Consider the following 20,432-nt stretch of genomic DNA (forward strand, 5'->3'; position numbering starts at 1 on the left):
TCAGGCCCCATTGCCCTCTCAGGAGAGGTGGCAGCTCCTTCCAGGGGTGTCAAACACCTTTGTCCCTGCCATCCTGTCCCAGGCTAGATGTAGATGTAGACCATAGGGATCATGGGCCATATCCAGACCTACCTCCAGCAGCAAGGCAAGTATCAGCAGTGTTAACCACTGAAAATTTCCAAGCTGCAGGGATTAACATACCCACCTGTTGCCCTTTCTGCTGCAGACAAACATTCCTAGTGGGGCTTTATATGCCAAAATTAAGTGCCAAGTTCCATCCCCACTTACCCTGTTCCCAAATCCCTGGCTTCCTCAGTAGCCCCACATGCCAGATGATGTGGCTCCATGAGACGCATCCAGCCCACCGGGCATAGCTTTGACACTGCTTATCTAATCCCAAATTGGGCAGTGTGGCCCCACTGAATCTCCGTGAAGCTCTGTCATTAGAGATGTGGGTTCCAGCATGCAATGTTCCATCTCCATCTGAGCACCTAGCTGTAGGGTGGACTGGGACCTATAAATTTTCAGGACTATATCTCCATATCAGAGGGGAGGATGGCTGCTGTCATTGCTTCCTTTTTAATGCTATTTATGCAAGCCCTGGGGCTCCTGACCAGGTGCTAACGTAACCCTCAGCTAAGCAAAGTTTGGCAGCCAGAGCCCAGGATCACCCCCAAACTTTACCTCTGTCTCTGGAAGATTAACCCTGCCTTCCAGGTTAGGTACCGAGAAGCACTTGTTCCCCCTTTGCAGCAGAAGCATTGGGATGCTTGACTGCAGGAGCCCTGACGGAATCTAAGTTGCAGGGCTCAATACAAGTTTGACTGCTATGAAGGTGCTGGAATTGGGGTGGGGTGCGTTGAGCGATGCTAAACACCGGGGAAGCTTCCTGCCATGGTCAGGGTTACGCCAGTTCTGCTTTGGGACAGGCTAGACCTGTCTTAAAATGGTGGGACTTGTGATTTTCCTCAGGCTATAGAGTAGAAAGCTTCTGAAATGGCTGAGGGACTGGGGTTGACCCCAGCCTCCATGTTCTTCTCTGCTCTCACTGTACCTAATGCTTTCTGCTCTCTTGAGTTCATCAGCTCACAGCAGCTGGTAATCTCAGGGCGCTTCTTAGGTGCCTTCCTTGTTTGAGCAGGTGGGCTGGATCCTTTCCATCCTAGACCAGTTGCGCCTGAACCCTCCTCCTCCTGTAGCCATCCTGCCTCTGGGGACTGGGAACGACTTGGCCAGGACACTGAACTGGGGCGGGGTAAGTGACACAGAGGAAGGGGAGGGAAAGGGTACCTGCAGAGGGGGATGCAGGGAGCACTTAGCACACAGCTGCTCCGTGGCAGTGCTGGCTCTTTAAGCACAGTTTGGCAGAAGCAAGGAGAGAGCTGAGCCGCAAGGGGTGGGGGAGCTGCGAGCTTTTCTCTGACTTGGAGAAGTTTTCCACCCTTGCTATAAGATAGGTCATACCTAAGAGCTCCCAGCCGAGGAAGTGAGAGCAGTGTGGAGCAAGTGTTGTTGGGTGTAGGAAAGATTGCATGTGATGTCTGGCATAAGTGCTGCAGAAGTCTAGGAGCGGGCCTTGATTGACACATAGGGTGCCCTCTCATGTGCATATCACCCAGGGGCCCAGCCCTAAGCAAATTCACTTTTGTCCCACAGATGACATCAGCTATAAATGGGGAATCTGCCCCTTGGTGGCAGGTAACTCAGAGCTCAACCTGGCATATCTGCTGCAGGGAGGTGGGTCTATGCCAGGGTAGGGGCTATGCCAGGGTGCACGTCAGCCCAGATCTCCCTCACTGGGCAAAATGCTTGTCACCCATTACCCCACCTATTAACTGTGTGGGATGGTAGGCAACCTGTTCCCCACTTGCAGAGTAACACCCAGAGGTTCTCTAGGAAGCATTTCTGTAAGCAGAGAAAGCTGGGGTTCCCCACTTGCAGAGACATGCCCTGTGGAATCTCCGGGGGGCATTTTTCTAAAAGGGGAAAGCCAGGCAGGCATGTCTGGGGCTTGAGGGGCTCAATCCTGCATGGGAATCCCTGGGATGCACAGAATCCGGCCCCTCAAGGCCCAGGAGTACCTGCTTGGGATGAATAGAGACCACGGGCTGCCTGCACTCTCTGCCATAAAGCAAACAGACAGTTGCTACAATAAAGTAGCAGAAACTGTTACCACCTTTTGTCAGAGCCACAAATTTGGTCATTTGTGGTGTGCAACAAATGGATTAGACGTCTGTTTGCTTTCCCTTTGTGCCATCATAAAAATAATAATAATGACACAAGTGCAATTTTTTTTGCACCCTTAGTGACCTAGACTAGCCCTGCTTATCCTGTGTCTCCCCATGGTAGATTGGTTTAAATCTAAGCAATTTATGTCACAGATTTTAATTGTGACTGAAATCATCTATTTGACTCTTGTTTGGCATTTGTGCTTTTATTTTCCTAAAGGGATGTTGACTCTCTCTGGCTGGTACATTCAACTACATTATTGCTATGCCTATTTGCTGAAGCAATTTATAGCTTACCAGACCTTTTTTTTTTAAGGGTTTTTTTTTTTTCATTACGTTAGAAAATGGTAAATGACATGGTCCTTTTCTATTAAATGATGCTTCATTTTTATTTGTCTTTTGAATCAAGCAGCACTTGGATGGAAACTGGAATTCAAATAAAAATGCCCAAGCTAGCATTTTAATTTCTTTTTTTTAATCAGTTAAATAAAACAATCTTGAATATACTGGATACACGAGGAACAAAAAAAGCAAGTTTATCAGAATGCTTTGCATTTAAAACCAACTGCTCTATTAAACAAAGGAAGTCTTATCTGTAGCTCCTGAACTGAATAGTTTGCTTCTGTTGGCCCCCCTCCTCAAATTTTTTGAATGAGTGGATCTCATCCTTTCATACCTCGTTTTTATTCAGAGCTTGAAAAAGGAAGGAAGCCAGGCTTTCCTGCTTTTTCATTTCTCAACTCTGAATGAACTAGTCAATGAACTGACCTAGTTGAGTAAACTGAAGCAAAGACAATGGTCTTTCTGCACATATAGAAGAGACCCTTGTTGTCAACGCTGGGTTCACGCTTTGAACAGATTGTGGTTCCAGCTGCTTAGCTAATGATTTCCACTAGTTCAGTGTTTTAAAACTTGGGCAGCAAACATGTACTGTTTGAGTATTTTTATTTAATCTAAATTATTAGGCCTTCATGTGGGCTGTCTTAATTTCAAATTTAATTTTAAATGGGCTTATTTTTCAGTGGAAAGGTATTTAATTAAAGATTCATTATTTATATGTATTTTAAAATATCATTACCTTTTTGCCCCCTCGCGCTTTGCTCTGGGGCATGCTGACCCAGCCCCACTCCCCCTTCTTTCTGAGGACAATCCCAGCCTGTTGGCATATGGAGCTCTGCTTTGGCCCATAGGGTTATACAGACGAGCCCCTGTCAAAAATCCTGTCACATGTGGAGGATGGGAATATAGTGCAGCTTGACCGCTGGAATCTCCATGTGGAGCCAAACACTGAAGCAAGTCCTGAGGAGAAGGATGAAACAGCCACGGACAAGGTGAGACCCTTCCCCCTGCACGTGAGCTGTGCCCAGGCTTCCTGCCCCCTGGCAAGCATGTTTTGTCTGTCCCTAGCTCAGATGGGACTCAGCAATTAGTGGGCCAGTGTCCATCATCCCATTTGTCTATCTCCACACCCTACCCCAAATTTTGGCATCCTCTTCTCACAGCTCAGTTAGCCTGTGGTGTATGGGGGAGTGGTAGCTGGAACTAAGATAATGCTGCAGGTGACCACAAGGATTTGATGAAGATTTTGCTGTAGGCACAAGGCATCTTCACAGGACTGTCCCCTTAGTGTAGAGAGTCGTGGTGGGAGCAGACAGCAAGCTAGTCACATCCCTGTCAGGAGGGGGGCTAAGCAGTTGGAATAACATTGGTGGAACAGAGACATCCCTGCTCCCTTGGGAAACTTTCTTTCCATCCCCTGAGGGCTCCTGAGCAGAAGGTCAAGAATTCATCATAGGCTTTCAGGAAAGCAGGACACACTGGCAAAGGACCCCCAGCTCCTGATGCATCTGGTATAGGAAAAACATCGCCTACACTACATTTGCCACCCTGTTTCATCTTGGGCAGTTATTTGGACTCAACATGTCACCCTGACTTCCTGTGTGGATGCTGAACCTGTTTCCATGCTGACCCTTTTGGGCAATTATCCTTTGGGCAACAGAAAGAGCTGCTCCATCCCTACCAGCACATGGCTGTTGGGCTCATGGCTACCATTGTTTCCTGGGAAAGGAGGGAGGTCTCTTTCTCTCTCAGCTTTGCTCTGCTCACTGTGCTGGCCATGGCTTTCAGTGCATGGCTACCAGGTTGCCAGAGAAATGTGGCCTCTCTCTAGGGATACATGCTTCTAGCAGAATCTCTCAGCAGTCACTGGCTTCACCTTCCTCTCCTTCTGTTTCAGCTTCCCCTTGATGTCTTCAATAACTATTTCAGCCTGGGCTTTGATGCACGTGTGACCCTAGAGTTTCATGAATCACGAGGTACTCAGGGGTGAGGCAGGGCTGTCTGGGACCCTCTGCAAAGCATTAGGGCCAGGCCAGACCAGTGTGAGGAGAGTGAACAGCACACATCAGCTTTGTATCCAAGGGCTCCTCCACCATGGGGGAGTAGACAAAAAAGGATGGCCAGGGAGATGTGGCAAGGGGAGAACTGGCTGGGAAGCAAATTGAGAGAAACGGGGGGGTCTGACTGGGCAATGTGTGCAAAACATATGTGAGCAGATGGAAGGGGTGGTGGGGGAGAGCCCACTTAGGAGCATGGAGGGAGGCAGCTGGAGAGGGCACAAGAGGGATGGCTGGCTCTGGAGCCACTGAGGGCAGGGCAGACAGACGGCCAAGTTTGTCTTGGGAGTGAGTGAGTAATGCTGCTTCTTTCCTCCTTTCCCTAGAGGCCAATCCAGAGAAGTTCAACAGCCGGTTTCGGAATAAAATGTTCTATGCTGGGGTGAGTGTATGGGGCTCCAAGGAGATGAGCCCTGCCTGTCTCATCCCTATCTACTCATAGTTGCTTCCCCAGCTGCTTCCTCTGGGCATCTGCATGAGGGGTGGGGCAGTGGGTAGCAGAACTGTAGGTCTTATCCTGCAGTAATTGCTTCAGCACCTCTTTGAACTCCTCATCCCTGTACTGAGGGACACTCAGACTCAAACCAGAATCCCAGACAGGACCTCCCTAGGGTTCTATAGCAAGCAACTCTCCTTTTGCATTGTGACATGGGAGGCCTCTGCACATACAATCCCCAATTGCTTTAGCTGTTTTGCAGCTCTGTCCCATTGCAGCCCCCTGACTGTGTAGCTCTCTGTGCTACTAGATCCATTATTCCAGACTGAGTAGGATCCATTGTTGTTTTGTGCCCTCTCAGACCCAGTTCATGTCAGGAGGCTGGTGCCCTGCTTCCCTATTCATAGAGCCTAAGACCAGAAGGGACCGTTACAATCACTTTGTCTGACCTTTTGCATTCCATAGGCCATAGGATTTCACCTGTTCTTTTCCCTTTATTGGCCCAAATATGTTTGTTTCACCCTGTTTCCTCACAACCAGAGAAGCCAGTTGCATTTTGTGACACTAATCAGAAAGATCCTGGTCCTAGAACACAGCTGGTCCCAGAAGCCAGGACCAGGCAAGGGGGCTGTGAACTCAGACGGAAATGCCTCGGCAGAGCTGTGAGGTGTCCAGTGGCCTGTATTATGTGGTGGCGGGGGGGGAATGGGCCGATCAAAGCCAAGGTGCCTTGGACTGGAAGAGGATTTGCCTAATGTTGGCAGCTGAAAGGGCTTGGCATGACACCCAGTAACATCTGATGGGCCTGTGCAATCCAGCCACATTCCTGGTCTCCACTCAGCCATGGAGTCTCTAGGAACTAACCTTGTGTCTTGTGTTTGGCAGACGGCATTTTCTGATTTTCTTACTGGGAGCTCCAAAGACTTGGCAAAGCACGTCAAACTGGTGGTGAGTGTCTGCATGGGGTGAACAAGGGAGCATGAGGAATTTGTACACAAGCAGAGTTGCTCCTTTAAGAGCATGGGTGTACTTGTGGGTGAGAGGGCATTCCTTGAGAGCACCCTGGAGGCACTGTCCTGTAGTACAGAGGATCTAGCACCTTCAGCAGGAGGCAGTAGGGAAGCCATTCGCCCAGGGAACATGAGCTGGGCTGGGCCCCTTGCCCACAGCAGCTTTATCTGCGCATTTCAGTGTGATGGAACAGACCTGACATCCAAGATCCAGGACCTGAAACCACAGTGCCTCGTCTTTCTTAACATTCCAAGGTGATTAGCCCCTGCCCACAAGCAGTGGGCTCTATGCGCCCCCAGCCTGCCCCATACCTTGGGTCCATTTTGGTTCTAGGTAGCACTCTGCCCCCCCTTGTCTTTCTGCAGGTACTGTGCAGGCACCATGCCCTGGGGCAACCCTGGGGAGCACCACGACTTTGAACCCCAGCGCCATGACGATGGCTGCATTGAGGTCATCGGCTTCACTATGACATCCCTGGTAAATCAGTTCAACCATGGTTAGCAGCCCAGGGAGCTATGGCCTCTGCCCCTACTCCCACTTGCTGTGAGAGAGGGCACAACCCTCCCCCAGTCCCAGCAGTCCCATTGGCCACCCTCCAAACCCAGTTAGAGCTTCTGCTTTGTTTGATTGTGGAGTCATCAGGACCTTCCTGCCTGTGGTTAGCCTGGCTTGGTGTGGTCTGGAGCCAGGGACACCTCTTCCAGGGATAGGAGTTTCGAAGTGCAGAACAGCAGAGCCACCCTCCAGAACAGACTCCCCAGCCTGCACCTGGGCCAGTGTGCCCAGTACTGGGACACAACAGCAGGCACTATCTGCCTTATTTTCTGGAGGTGTGTATGTTTCTGTTACCTCCTCCATCCTGCCTTCCCATCCACCTCGCTTAAAGGGGCCTCCCCAGAGCAGAGACAGCAAACTGGGCTCTGTTTTGTTCTAGTCTGTGAGATTCCTTCCCACCAGGGGCTGGGCCTGGACTCTGAAGTCTGGCCAGTAGCCCCATGGTCCCTGCTCTCCTCTCACCCTGGCTCTCTTTGCAGGCTGCCTTGCAGGTGGGTAGACACGGGGAGCGGCTGTGCCAGTGCCGACAGGTGTTGCTCACCACATCCAAGGCCATTCCCATGCAGGTGGATGGGGAGCCGTGCAAACTGGCACCCTCTTCCATCCACATCTCCCTGCGCAACCAGGCCAACATGGTACAGAAGACCAAGCGACGCAACTCCATGCCCCTCCTCAACGAGTACGTTTGCTTGGTGTAGGGCAGCCCAGGGACTCCAGTCCCAGGAATACCCCAGGTCCTTCACTGTACAAGGGTGATGCCCATTCAAGGGGCCTCATTTTCCTGTATCTTATGGGTGGCTTCTCCTGAGTCTTCCAACTTCAGTTGCTGACATTTGTTGAGGCTGGGTTGAGAGCAACCTCTGAAACTGGTACCCAAGAGACTTGAGCAGGGAGCCTGGAAGGCAGCAGTAATCAGCTGCTGAAAATGCAGCCTTAACCATCAGTCTTGCTGCTGGGACTGGGCACTAAGCTCCCCTCCGCAGCCAGTGCTCCTGCCCTGCCCCTACAGCACTACCTGCTGGCAGAGAAGCCCCACCCTATGTCTCCCCCAGCTTGCCATGCCAGTGCTCATGCCATGCTGCCTCCAGTGCTCCTTGCTGAAGAAGCAGTACATGAGACCTCCCCACTTCCTCACTAAGTTGTCTCCTGTTGGGGGATGCTGGACTGATGTCGCTAGGAGCTCTGCTGATAACAGTCTCCAGATTAATCTTTTTCTAACCTCCTTCCTCTTTCATCCTGCCCTCGTGCAGCCAGCAGCCCGTGCCTGAGCGGCTGAGAATCCGGGTGAGCCGAATCAGTATGCATGACTATGAGGCACTTCACTACGACAAGGAGAAGCTCAAGGAAGCCTGTAAGTAGCCAGCTCAATAGCTGCAGGGTGCTGGGGCCTTATGGGAGTGTGCTGCCCCAGGGGTCTTGGGAACAGCCACTGGAGCATCTGGCCTGCAGAGCTGCCCACAGGTCTGGTATATGGATGTCACATGGTCTGGAGGTGCATGCTGGGAGCTGTCATATCCTCATGCAGCTCTGCCCAACCCTATCTTGTACAGTTCTCAGTCTGTCTGCCCACCTGAGGTTAGGACCAGAGTTGGTGGCATCAAGAACCCCCTGACTGGGCAGGACTGGCAGCCGACTGCTCCCTGAGGTGTCTTCACTTTGCCTTTCAGCGGTGCCCCTAGGCATCATTGTGGTTCCAGGAGACAGTGACCTTGAGATGTGTCGGACCGAAATCGAGAAGCTCCAGGAGGTGAGTCATGGAGTCTGGCCTTAGAAGTAGTCAGAGGGTGGGGAGGGGGGATCAGGAAAAGGTTCTCATGACTCCCTGGTTATAGCCTCACACAGTTGGTCTGCATAGTATGGGGAAGATGCATCCCAAGCTAGGTGGACCAGTGATCCCATCCAGCCTGGCAGCTGCCATCAACCTCGTTCTTTCCCCTTTTCTTATCCTGCACCCCTTGCTCTCTGGCCCTCCTACAGAGGGTTGGGCAGATGGAAACAGTAGGCTTTCATTGTACACAATGGGGAGCCCTTTCTGTTCCCCCCCTGCTTGCCATCAGCCCTAGGGATCTCTTCCCCCAGCACAGCCCAGAGCCCATGGATATGTGCTTCCCTCCCCACCCCTACTCTCTTCTAATGTTCACAGATTCTGGTCTGCTGTGCAACCTGGCTTCTACCTTCTCTTCTCCCTTGGAGGGTTGAAAGCTGGGCAGAGTGATACCTTAGAGACTGACTGGTTCAAAGAGTCATGAGCTTTCATAAGAGACAGCCTACTTCTTCAGATGCTTCATCACATAGCATCTGACAGAGTAGGTTGTTGCTTACAAAACTGCCTGTGAACCATTTGGAGGGACTCTGACCAGCCCTGAGTGGCTTAGGAAATCCTGCTGGGTCCCTGCACCCTGAGGGGTGGCTCCCACCATTTTCCCCTTCTTCTCCTTTGGGTCTGATATACCCTGCACTGTTCTGTTGGCAAAGCTTTGAGTGTGTCTGTGCTCACCGCCCCTTTGTGGCAGCAAAACCTTTCACCCCCTCCCGTGCCAGCAGAGTGACACCACCTCCCCCAAGTGAAAGAAGGCTTCTGTCACCATCCAGCAGCCAGCAGAAGGCTCATGTAAACACTTTCATGCTTCTGTCAGCTGTAGCAGTCCCTTCAGCAGCTGATGCTTTCTCAGGCTGTATTGTGCTCTCTGCCAGCACAGCTGCTGCAGTGAAGCTACAGAGTTGTGAGAAGCACGTGGATGTGGATGTGCCTTGGTGGCCAGGCAGTGGCAGCTACTGCTGGGCAGAACCAGGTAAGTGTAGGTGAGGTCTCCATCTGAGGCAAGTCTTAACCAAGATCAGAGCTCAGCTCCCTGCTGAGGGGCCATAGCACGGGGCATGCACAGAGCAGAGTGGCTGTATGCTACAGCAGGGACTGGCTCCTTGTACAGGAGGGATGCAGCCAAGACCCCAGTGGGACTACAGGGAGGCAGCCAAGTGAACCTGGTAACCCAGCACCTTGCCTTTCCACAGGATTTCCCTTCATGCCCCTCTGCTTTACAGCGCCTGCTGCTCCAGGTGTGTATCTCCTGCTGCCCCGTCCCCCCTTCCTGCATGTTGGTCATGTACAGTGTCCGTTTTGTTGTGACCTCTCACTCTTGATTTTGTTATTTTTGTGTCTGGCTCGACCCCATGGCTGTGTGCTCTTCCCCATGTCGTTCACCTTTACTATGCCATGCCAGTTTGCAAAGTGCTTCTGTCAAGGGGGCCTCCAAACTTTGAGCCTCTGAGCCTGTCTGAGCCCCCCCAAAAAATGGGGGACCTGGAAGGTGAAGGAGTGGGGAGATGTGACTCTTTTCTTTACGCAGGAAGGGGATGGGGCCAAACCAAAGGCACTGTCATCCCAGAAGCTGTCGCCCAAGTGGTGTTTTCTGGATGGTGAGTATCTTTCCTGTGGAGGACATTGGCTCCCCCCCCACCCCTGGCAGGGGGTTGAGGGCAAAGGAGCACTGAGCCACTCTGACATATGCCAGGCAGGAGTCCCAAGCCTTTAGTACCCCCTTGGCAGATCATTTCCCTTGGCTTGGGTCATGCTGCAGCAGCATTCCCATGGTAGTGGTGCTGTCTGCTTGGCACAGGTAGGAGATTGTCTGTGACTTATTTTTTTGCCCTGAGCTGTGAGGAACAGTCCCAGAGCAAGATCCATGCAAGTGTGTATCTCTGCCTACGGCAGCCACCCATGGGAGGGGGGGCTGGGTTGGGGTGCATGGAGGAGGTGCTTCAGGATCAGGCTGAGAAGCTGTGCCTGGGACTGGCAAGCAGGGGGCTCCCTCACTCTGTAAACTCCTTTGCCTTAAAGCATGAAAGACCTTCCTGTGCCCATCCACAGGGGTGCTGGTGCTGGTGCAGAATCTGTGCCTGCTGGTGTGACAGGTTGTTTGCTTCCCTCTTCATAGAAGCAGCTTCCTCCTTCCTCAGTCAGAAGTAAGCATCACCATTCCTCCATCTACAGGGAAGGACTACCCATGGGACTTCTTTATTGTTTCCAAGGGAAGCTTCCTGACATCGGATAGCCCTGCTCAGTAGTGTAACAGCCCAAGGCATGGAGCTGGGGGCACCTTGCCCTCTTGTCCCCCATTACCACCCTCACACCCTACAGTGGCTCTGAGCTTTAGTGGCTGCTTACTATGTCAGCAGGGAAAAAAGGAGGCAACATCTCCCCCTGCAGCAGCAAATCTGTGGTCACTGCTGATAATGCCATGTGCCACCACTGCCCAGGCCAGTTATGCCTCTGACAGTGCTCTGCCTTTAACGGAGCGTGTGAGCAAAGCTAGCTCTGTACAGATCCTCTGTGATGATGAGGAGCAAAGAACTAAACTAGGAGCTCAGCTCCGGGAAAGCAAGCAAGTCCAGGTGAGCCAGAAGGGCAGGGGCAAAGGAAGGCAAAAACTGGGAGCTGGTCCTCGCTCCTCCAAACTGGAGGCATGGCAGGCAGTAGTGATGAAGGTTTAGCTGTGTGGGAGCTGCTGTAGTGGCATCCTTCTCCCCCAGGAGGGGCTGTAGGGAACAGTGTTCCCATTGCAGTGAGAGATGCCTTTGTACCTTTAATTCAATTATGGGCTGCACACTGGAGAGCGCCTGTTGGGCTTAGCCTCTGACTCAGCCGGCTGGGTTTGTAGGAGTCCCTGAGTGCTTGGCTTTTGCGGGGCAGCAGGGACTTGTTTACAAACACGGCTTTGTTTCAGCTCCTTTCTCAGCCCCTTCTCCCCTTTCCACCCCCACCCCAGGGGTCGTTACTTTGTTCCCAAAGCTCCAGGCTGTGCCTTTGCTTTTATTGGCATATTTTTTGGTGTCTTTTTTTTTCCCTTCAGTTTGAGCAGTTCCCTGGGTCTCCCCCACAGACCAGGACAATAGGAGCTTTTGTGCCCTTGTAATGGTGCTGGAGTGAGTTCCCAAACACAGAGAGAGAAGCTTATACACAGGGGCACCCAGCAGGGCCTGTCTTGCTCAACTGAGCCTCAACGCCAGCAGCCCAGCAGCCAGCACCAAAAGCTCCCTGGGCTCCAGTGGCACAGTGCAGGGAGCTTGACTGCAGATAGACCGGCTGCAGTTTGCTTAGGGAGATGCCTGAGGGTGAGCAGGGCAGTGACAGGCCATGGCCCAGATCCTGGGGGGAGGAAGGGGACTCACCCTATCAAAGGGAGCAGTGGGAGCAGATCTGCCACCCATCTCAGGTGTGCAAACAACTCCCCAGAACTTGGCCACTGAATGAGGAGCTGAGAAGAGTGGGCCTTGCTGCAAGCCTCCTCTCTTGAGAGCCATGGCATCTCCCTGGGCTGTGGAGGGTTGGATGGAAGGGGAAAGACACCCCACCGCGTGTGCTGCTCCCAGGGTCCCGGCTCTCAGGTACTGCAGCTGTGGATTATTTCCCTTCCTTTTGCTGGTTTCCCAGCAGCAGGTTTCAAGCTGAGGAAAATGTGTCAGGAAAGAGAGTGGAGCTGCATTCAAGGGCAATGCAGGCTCATTAAAGTGGCTGAATTACAGGCCTTCGTCAGCAGCTCCATGGCTGTAAATCTCTTGCCGGGACAGGATAAACGGGGCTCTTTCACTCCTCTAATCTGCTCTGGCTTGTGTCACAGACACCCCTCCCCCCACCCCCTGTTAGAGAGAATTCCCTGGTCCCTTTAGGGCCCAGCCATAGCAACCCCTTGGGGGAGCACAGAGCACATGCCCATGTGCACTGGGGCTGTCTGCCCCTGGCTTGTTCCCCACCCACATTTGCTCAGCACTGAGAGGTGTCCCAGAAGTCCTCCATCCTCTCTGCTTCCCCTCTTCTCTCCTGAGTTACTGATTGTGACATGGCCTTGAGCTGTCAGCATTGCACACTCACAGGGCACTTCCCAAACACTCCCTCGAGGAACCCCCCAACACCTTCCACCCCTCTCACCCCAGAGTATCAATCCATAGGTCCTGAGCCTCCCCCTTCTGCCACGCCAGCTGGCTCTGGGGGAGGCTGAGAAACAGGTGTTACAGGAAGGAGGGAGACAAGCCTCAGGACCTGCTTCGGTACGGTTCTCAGCTGCTGCTGGGAAGATATATGTTGCGGGAAGGCTCTAAGCTGTCCTGCCATCCTTGGAAACGGGCCAGCATCTCACCCATGTGCCACTGGGAGACGTGCTCTGTCACAATGTGTTACGGCGACTCTCAGCAGTGCCAATGTACAGCAGCACTGTGTCAATGATGGCAGTGTGTGGAAGAGCCCAACCTCCACGTCTTGGCTTTCCCCTGACCCCGCTTAAGTTACCCTTTATTTTGTAGCAGTAGAGTAAATTCTGGCAGCGTGGGGCTGCCATCCCAAAAACTTGGTGGGAGGTGACAGTATCACTGTCAGGGTTGTAGCACCAAAATCCTGAGACCCTGCAGGCAGGCCTGAGGGCCTGGGAATCCCTGGAGCAGCAGAGTGGCAGGCCCTGGGCCTCGGTGCTAGTCTGCCACATTCGGCTGTATCTGCCAGCAGCCATCAAGGCAGCATGCTAAAAGGAAGCACTAGTTGCTCTGTCAAGTGGGAGCATGGCATGCTGGGGTCTGTAGGCCCAAGGGCTTCACCTCAGTAAAGAGAATGGACATGTCGTTGGCACCGCTTGTGGAACTCGAATTGGGCTGCTCCTGGCCAGGAGTTAGAATGAGAGAAAAGTCCAGCTGGAAGGGACCTCATGAGGGCATCTCTTCCAACCCCCTGCCTGAAGCAGGATTATCTCTGTCTAAACCATCTCCAATCAAGTCTAATTTGCTCCTAGAAATGGTTGGGGGGGAAGGAGATTCCACAATCACTATGGGTAGCGTGTCCCAATACTTAAGCACCCTCATAGTGAGACGGTTCTTCCTAATCTCCAACCTAAATTTCCCATGCTACAACTTAACTGATCATTGATTTTTGTCCTGTCCCTTGTATCCACAGAGAATAATCCATCTCCATCCTTCATATAACCACCCTTTGGGCATATGAAGATTTACAAATCCTTCCTCTGTTTTCTCCACACTAAGTAATCCTAGTTCATTCAACCTTTCCTCATAGTTAATTGTTTCCACTGCTGTGCTGTGGGTGAAGAATAAGTGGGAGGGTGGGACACAGCATGGTGGGATAGTCCCAGGCTGCTCTGTGGCAGAATTTAGCGATCATGGCCAGTCCTATTTCTATGTCCCTTACCAGTTTCCAGGGACAGGGCTCTCTCAGTGTCTCCCTCTCTCTTGCAGCAACTACGGCTGATCGGTTTTACAGGATAGACCGTGCACAGGTGAGTTTAGCCTTGTTCACAAAGGACCCCAAGGACAGGGGCTGTCTAAGAAAAGGGCATTATTTGAGTGCTGGCATGCGACTAGACATAGCATATACATGTACATGCATCAGGCCTGCTTCATAGTTTGCTTTGTACCTCTATTGCCCAAAGCCTGGGATTGCATCACAGAACAGTCTTTTGGTAAAGTGGGTTTTCCCTGGAAGAAGGTGTCCTGTTCCCTGTAGGAAGGCCCTCTTGGGACCAGGTGGGAATTGGATGCTTCACCTTCCCCTGCTTGAACCTCAACCCCTAATCAATTAATGGACAAATACTAAGAAGGGAAAAACATATAAGGATCTGGACCACAATGGCCCTTGGGAGCTATAGGCAGTGTTGGGAGAGTAGGGTGAGGTCTTGCCATGCTCAGTTGAGCTGTGTTTGGCAGAGTGAGTTGGGTGGAGCAGTGTAGTGCAGAGTGGGGCTTCCAGCTGATCTCTGGAGCTGTGACCAAAGGCGATGGAACACATCTGGCCTGTGCATTTCTTGCGTTCTTGGACAATTGCTATGAAGTCAGTCCCAGGCTAAAATGAAGTCACCCCAAGGCTTACTCTTAACCCATAAATCAGTGATTCTCAGCCAGGGTGCTGCAGCACCTCAAACGTGCTTTCAAAGATGCTATGGGGTGGCACGCAATGTTAGCACTGTTAGGTGTGCAAACAGGATTCAAGATAAACCCAGAGATTTCAAATAGGTATCCATAGTGTTAAAAGCATGCTGACCTTTTTGTGGCCTTTCTGAGCTCTGCAACAGGAAAATTGCTGTATTATTTTTCCATAGTAAAAAAATGAGTGAAAACTAAAAGCTGGCATTTTCCAAGGAGGGTCTTGAGCCTGTCAAGGGGTGCCTAAAGTCTAAAAAGGTTGTGAACCACTGCCACAGAAGCAGAAGTGCCCAAGGGGCTTCTCCATAGCCCGAAGGAGTCAGAGCTCCAAGCATTTGGCACACACCTTTACCAAAACGGGCCCCTTCCCTCAGGTGCACCTTTACCCTAGCAGCATCATTGGAGAGGTCCCTAAAGGGAGATGTGACTGGGTTCTGGGTCCTTCCTTAATGCTGCTGGACTGATGTAAAGGAGGTGGGACATAGCCTGAATGAAACAGGAGTTTACAAGAAAATAAAGATTTAAAAAAGGCTAGAATAGCTGTAGTGGCTGGGTGTTCAAAGGTCTCATGACTAGACCAGGAGGAGTTTAGTCCCTCTGTGTGGTTCTGGCAAGACCTCACCTGGGGTCATCTCTGGGTCTCCCAATCCCAGGGACCTCAGTGCCCTGAACCAGTTCCCTCCTGTGCAGTTCTAGGGGACCAACATTTGTCACATGCCATTCAACTTTGAGCCCCAGGTAAGAGGAAAAGGAATGGAGTGAGTTCAGGGAAGTGAACCAGTGCCTGTGGGGAAAAACTAGGAGCTGACTCTATCTGGCATGGCTCAGTGACAGGTATTCATTGGGCATGGGGAATAAACCCCCTGGGGGTTGTAGGGTAAACCAGAGGTTCCCAATCCCCGGGCCATGGCCCAGTACTGGGCCACAAAGGGTTGGCTCCCAGTCCGCAGGAGAGTTGGCTGCTGGACTGGAAGTCCGGAAGTGACCAGCATACTGCATAACGGCAACCAACCCTTTCTTATACTGAGTATAAAAAAGGGTTGGCTGCTGCTCTGCAGTATGCCAGTCACTTCTGGACTGCAGTTTGCTGATCCTCAGTTTGCCAGTCCACAGACTGGTCCACAGTCAATTCCAGTCCACGGTCGCTTCCGGTCCACAGCTAGCCAGTCCGTGATCTAAAAAGGTTGGGAACCCCTGGGGTAAACCCTCAAGGGTGCAAGCATGTTCTGCAAGGTGCTGCCACTGAGGAACAGGAGGCAGGATTTGAAGGAGTCCTGTGGCAGAGCTGTAGGCCTGTGGAAGTGTTCTTGGGAAAGGGGTAGGACTTGAGTCGACGTAGCCCTGAGATGGAGGCCATTGAGAGCAATCTTATCCCACCCCTGGATGGGAATTGACCGGATGAGGCCAGGGGATGCTTTTTCTTCACCAAAGCTCCACACATGCACAGCTCACCTGCACTTCACCTGGTCTGGGCTGCTGTGACCATGGTACAAAGGCTGCTATGTGGCAAGCTAGGCCCATCCTTGCCCTATTGCCATGGAAGCTTCCCACTGTGCCAAGCTCCTGTTTCAGCTCCACTCTCATGCCAAGCCCACTGACACACAGTGGGCTGTTGCCTACCCCCCAGGGGGAAATTGTTTTCCTGGGAGTTGAGGGGACTGGCCTGTGGGACATTGCTTCCCTCTCTGAAGGAACCGATTTGTACCTTCCAGGAGCACCTCAACTACGTGACGGAGATCTGTCAGGATGAACTGTTTGTGCTGGACCCAGAGCTGGTGATCACTCAAACTGTGGGCACCTCTCCTGCCATGCCTGACCTGGTTGACACATCATCCACACCCACAGGGCACCATTTTGCTTTCCCTTCTTCCTCATCCTCTCCACCCTCTTCACCTGCCCCCAGGTGAGACTGCCTGTTCCAGTCTGGGAGGGTAGTCTAGCCATGTTGAGACGGGGGGCTGGGTGGGGAGGTGAACTGGGGGTTGGGGTGGTCCTGGCACTGGCTTTGCAAATCTGAGTTGAAATAAGATGGGTTGTGTGAAACAAGTGGGAATTCTCTGTATTTTGTTTCTGAAAGGTGGCGGGGTTGAAGGACCGACAGCCTTCATTTTCCTCCTCCTCACACATCCCACTCTGAGCCAGTGCAAATGTAGGGCAGTGGGGCTAAACAGGGTGTGTCCCCCATGGCTGTAGTTCATCCTCATCAAACCAGGGTTGGCTCGGGCTCCGGAACTTGTTCTCCATGACTAATTCATATGGCAAGGGGGAGGTATGTCTCGGGGTAGAAGATAAATCTCAGATCATGAGGCATACGTACAGGGTTGGTTTTCTGGGGGGGCGGTGTTGAAAAGGCATAGGTACAGGCAAGTGAGTGTGTGAGGGAGCTGGGAAGGAAAGAAACCAAGTGAAAAAGATCACAGCAGAGAACAGAAAGACTCCGAGTCAGGAAAGGGACAGGTAGAATTGCCTGAAAGAAGTTCATTTCTTCAGTTGGTCCCTCCTCCCATCCTGTCACCTCTGGCAGAGCTGCAGCAAACCTCACGCAGCCAGCTGCTGGACAAGGTTTGGATTTAGGGGCCTTCCCAGTTACTCTGGTCTTGGCTTCTCCTAGCAAGAGAGGTTGCTGGGGTGGAAGCTGTGGCTGAGGGTAACACAGTGGGGTGGGGTGGGGTGAGGAGGGAGTTTGCTTTGCTGTAGAGCACTGCCAGTTTGACAGTATTGATTTGCCTTTCTTGTCTTCCAGCTCAGAAGCAGGGGTTGGCCCCACACACAAAGGTGAGTCCTTCAACCCTGCCCTAGCAAGGTTCCCATGCTGCCATGGCCATGTCTCAAGTACTGTAGGTCCTCAGCCTGATTCTTTTCTTCCCCATAAACTAAACACAACAGGTGTCCTGAGAGACAGCCATAAATAAGGGAAATGGTTAGCATTCATTGAGCCTGGCCCCTGCAGGCAGTACATTGTACTGTCCCTCAAGGGTTCCTGACCCAATCCTGAACCCGCAGGCTCTGCAAGCAACACAGAGCCCGTGTCTGGAGAGTCGGTGACTGTGTGGTGTACTGCCCTGCAGAAGGAGCAGAGCTCATTCCCTCCACCCGTGGTGCAGCAGGAGTGCAGAGTGCTTAAGCAGGCCCAGGACAGGATGATCCCCTGAGGGGAGCAGCCAGAGAGACTGGCTGGAGAGATCCCATAGCCATTTGCCTGAGCCATAGAGCTGCCTAAAAGAGCTGCTTTTCCCCAGCTCTCCTGTGAAATGTAGAGATCGCAGCTGGAGAGGGCAGGAAGTGACATGGTGGCAGAGTTAATCTCCCACCTGCAGAGCTCCTGCCTCTGGCTGGGTTGCTGGGGGTCGGGTTTGTCTCTGCCAGGCACTAGCAGGGACTCAGGAGGTGGGAGCATGGGGTCAGGGGCCTCCCTCAGCTGAGCAAATGGAAAGAGTTTCCTGGAGCTTGAACAGAGCCCAGTGCCTGGAAGTGTGAGTGAGTCACTGGTGAGAGGCATCCAGGCTGCTGGCTGCATCCCTGGGGACCTGCACTCTTTCCCCCTCTGCATCAGGAGTTATGTTTCCCCAGGGCCTGAAAACATTCCTTCTTGCCTGGCCAAAGCTGGTGTCTGGCCATGCCTGTAGGAAAGTGAGGGTTTCTCCCTTTCCCATTTGTTCCCTTCCATCCCTGTGGATTCTCCCCCTCTCTTTTCTTCTTCTCTTCCCTGCCTGCCATAGCAGAGCCAGCACTGAAAAGCTGAGCCCTTCACCAGGCACTCTGTTCCAAGCAGAACCTGCCTGATACGCACTCCAGGGCTGCCCTGCCAGTATCCCCCTGAGGGGGTCAGGTTTAGAGACTGCCAGTGAGAAGGTCCACTGCTGTTCCCTCCCCACCCCAACACAGCTTTCAGCCTCTTACTGACTCCTTAGGAAGTGACTGGCCCTCTGCAATGCTGGAGTAACCTGCTCCATGCTCCCCTGATTGAACCAGCAGTGAGGCTCCTGCCAACCCCAGAACTGGGACAGCCCCAGGAGAACATGCTCCTGCCAGCCCCAGCACTGGGATAACTCCAGGAGAGCATGTTTGATATCTGCCCTGCAAACCCTGGGCCCTGCACCACGTCTGTATGCCACAGAAGCTGCCTCCAAGCCCCAGTCTGTACTAGTGAGGGACTGAAATGAAAGGAAGCTCTTTTGGGCAGAAAGGGAGATTTCCAACTGTGTCTCCCCAGTGCTTCTATTTGCTCCAGTGCAGCCTGTATGGCACCTGTTGCCAGTCTCCCCACACAAACAGACACTGCCTACCCCTGCTTGGTTTCTATCTTCTTGTTTACTGTTTCCTCTTTGCAGACAACCCTTTGATAGAAGCTGCCAAGAGTGGTGACTTCAGCAAGGTAAGATCTGCCCTGTGCTAGGAAGCCAGCCATAAGAGCTGGAGGTGTGGCATCTTGGCCCAGAGCAGCCCTCCCCACCCCCTCCAGCTGGCTAGGACCCCAGCATAGTGTGAACTTCCCTTCTGAGGCACCCAAGTAGTGCCTGTCAGCCAGGCTCCCTAATCATCCTGCCAGTCCCAGCTATGACAGCATGGTACACGTGCAGTACCAGGGGAAATGATCCAACAAGGAAGCTTGCTTTGGGATGGGTGGAACATGTGGCATTAGATGAAGGCAGCAGTAGCTTGTGGCTGAGCTGGAGAGCAGTTCAGTTTCTCACCCAGGTAGAACATCTGAGTAACTTGGTAGCTTTGCACTGGTGAAGGCCAGCCCTGCCAGGTAAAGCAGGGTGCCTTGGTGGTAAGAAGTTAGGGGAGTCCTAAGAAAGAAAACTAATCCAAAACCATCTTGTGGTCCTGTAGTTCCAGGAGTTGCACAGGGCTGGAGGAGACCTGATGGTGCGAGACTCTTCTGGTCAGACAGTCCTACACCTTGCTGTCAAGTCAGGGAGCAAGGACATTGTCAAGTACATCACTGAGAATGGTGAGTCAGTCCCAGATGGCTGCCCTGCTGCTACAGCAGCTCAGCAGAGGAGATGCAGTTTGCTGGACTGGCATAGAAAAGGTTGGAGTCTGGATCCTCCAAGCCTCCCTTTACTCTTTGCTCCTAGCTGTCATGTGCAGGGTCCTTACTCTCTCTTGCTGGATCTGTTGCACTCTTTCCCTTCCCTGCACCATGTCATCTCCTTACTTGGGTTTTCTCTATTAAACATAAGGCCAGGCTCAGCCTCAATTAGACTCATGTGTTGCTGCCCTTGGCTTTGTGGAGACTACATGAAGAAATTGAGGACAGGATCTGGCCTGCTGTGTTCGGTGCGTTTCTGAGGAAAGAAGGAAATCAGCCCCTTTCCCCAGGTTCTCCTGGTATCTGCGCAGCTCTGGAAAGTGCATCTGTTAGTGCCAACAGGGAGAGCAGAGGTTTTGGGGTTTTTAGTGGTCTCACCAAAATGAAAGATGTTTTTCTTCAACGTTTTTCTCTGTTGGGGCCCAGAAACAACTCCCCTTTCCAGATTTCAGTGGTTTGGTCAGGATCCCAGTGGCTAATGCCTCAGGTATTATCACGTTGCTAAGTTGCTTTGGGATGCTGCCAGGTATCAGAAGAGAGCCCTGAAGTGGTACGTGGGGGCGGGAGCAAGGGGAGGAGCTGCACTTTGTATTACTGGGGCATGTGTCCACCAGGCTGGCCTAATTGCCTTGCATTGGTCCTTCTCCCTCCAGCTCCTTCAGAGATCCTTGATGCAACAGAAGAAAAGAAGTAAGTTGCTGCCTGGTCTGTAGCATTTGTTGCCCAGACCTTCTGTTTGGTTTCCAGTATGCTGGACCCTTCCTGGATCTAGCTGACACTTCTGTACCAGGCTTGGGCTGAATCATTCCAGACACTGGGTTCTCTACCAGCCCAGGGGTGGGAACAGAGCT

At 52.3% G+C, this 20,432-nt stretch overlaps 1 protein-coding gene across 9 annotated transcripts in view; it reads left to right on the forward strand.

The window, feature by feature from the left end:
- The window catches only part of DGKZ (diacylglycerol kinase zeta), a 90,950-nt gene that overhangs the window by 63,599 nt on the left and 6,919 nt on the right, over positions 1 to 20,432 (forward strand). For 7 of the 9 annotated variants that reach the window (XM_019476723.2, XM_019476725.2, XM_019476726.2 and 4 more), the window contains 18 exons: positions 1,142 to 1,255; positions 3,419 to 3,559; positions 4,465 to 4,543; positions 4,951 to 5,006; positions 5,946 to 6,008; positions 6,252 to 6,325; positions 6,437 to 6,548; positions 7,106 to 7,305; positions 7,877 to 7,977; positions 8,294 to 8,373; positions 9,639 to 9,683; positions 9,974 to 10,043; positions 13,860 to 13,900; positions 16,256 to 16,446; positions 17,287 to 17,318; positions 18,875 to 18,918; positions 19,380 to 19,500; positions 20,235 to 20,271. In XM_019476723.2, coding sequence (XP_019332268.1) covers positions 1,142 to 1,255; positions 3,419 to 3,559; positions 4,465 to 4,543; positions 4,951 to 5,006; positions 5,946 to 6,008; positions 6,252 to 6,325; positions 6,437 to 6,548; positions 7,106 to 7,305; positions 7,877 to 7,977; positions 8,294 to 8,373; positions 9,639 to 9,683; positions 9,974 to 10,043; positions 13,860 to 13,900; positions 16,256 to 16,446; positions 17,287 to 17,318; positions 18,875 to 18,918; positions 19,380 to 19,500; positions 20,235 to 20,271 — 1,601 coding nt within the window. The remainder of the gene's footprint in view (positions 1 to 1,141; positions 1,256 to 3,418; positions 3,560 to 4,464; positions 4,544 to 4,950; positions 5,007 to 5,945; positions 6,009 to 6,251; positions 6,326 to 6,436; positions 6,549 to 7,105; positions 7,306 to 7,876; positions 7,978 to 8,293; positions 8,374 to 9,638; positions 9,684 to 9,973; positions 10,044 to 13,859; positions 13,901 to 16,255; positions 16,447 to 17,286; positions 17,319 to 18,874; positions 18,919 to 19,379; positions 19,501 to 20,234; positions 20,272 to 20,432) is intronic. The other 2 variants (XM_059722810.1, XM_019476722.2) reach the window with 1 other exon arrangement.

This window comes from Alligator mississippiensis, chromosome 2 (assembly GCF_030867095.1).
Source record: "Alligator mississippiensis isolate rAllMis1 chromosome 2, rAllMis1, whole genome shotgun sequence".
NCBI classification, from domain to species: domain Eukaryota; kingdom Metazoa; phylum Chordata; order Crocodylia; family Alligatoridae; genus Alligator; species Alligator mississippiensis.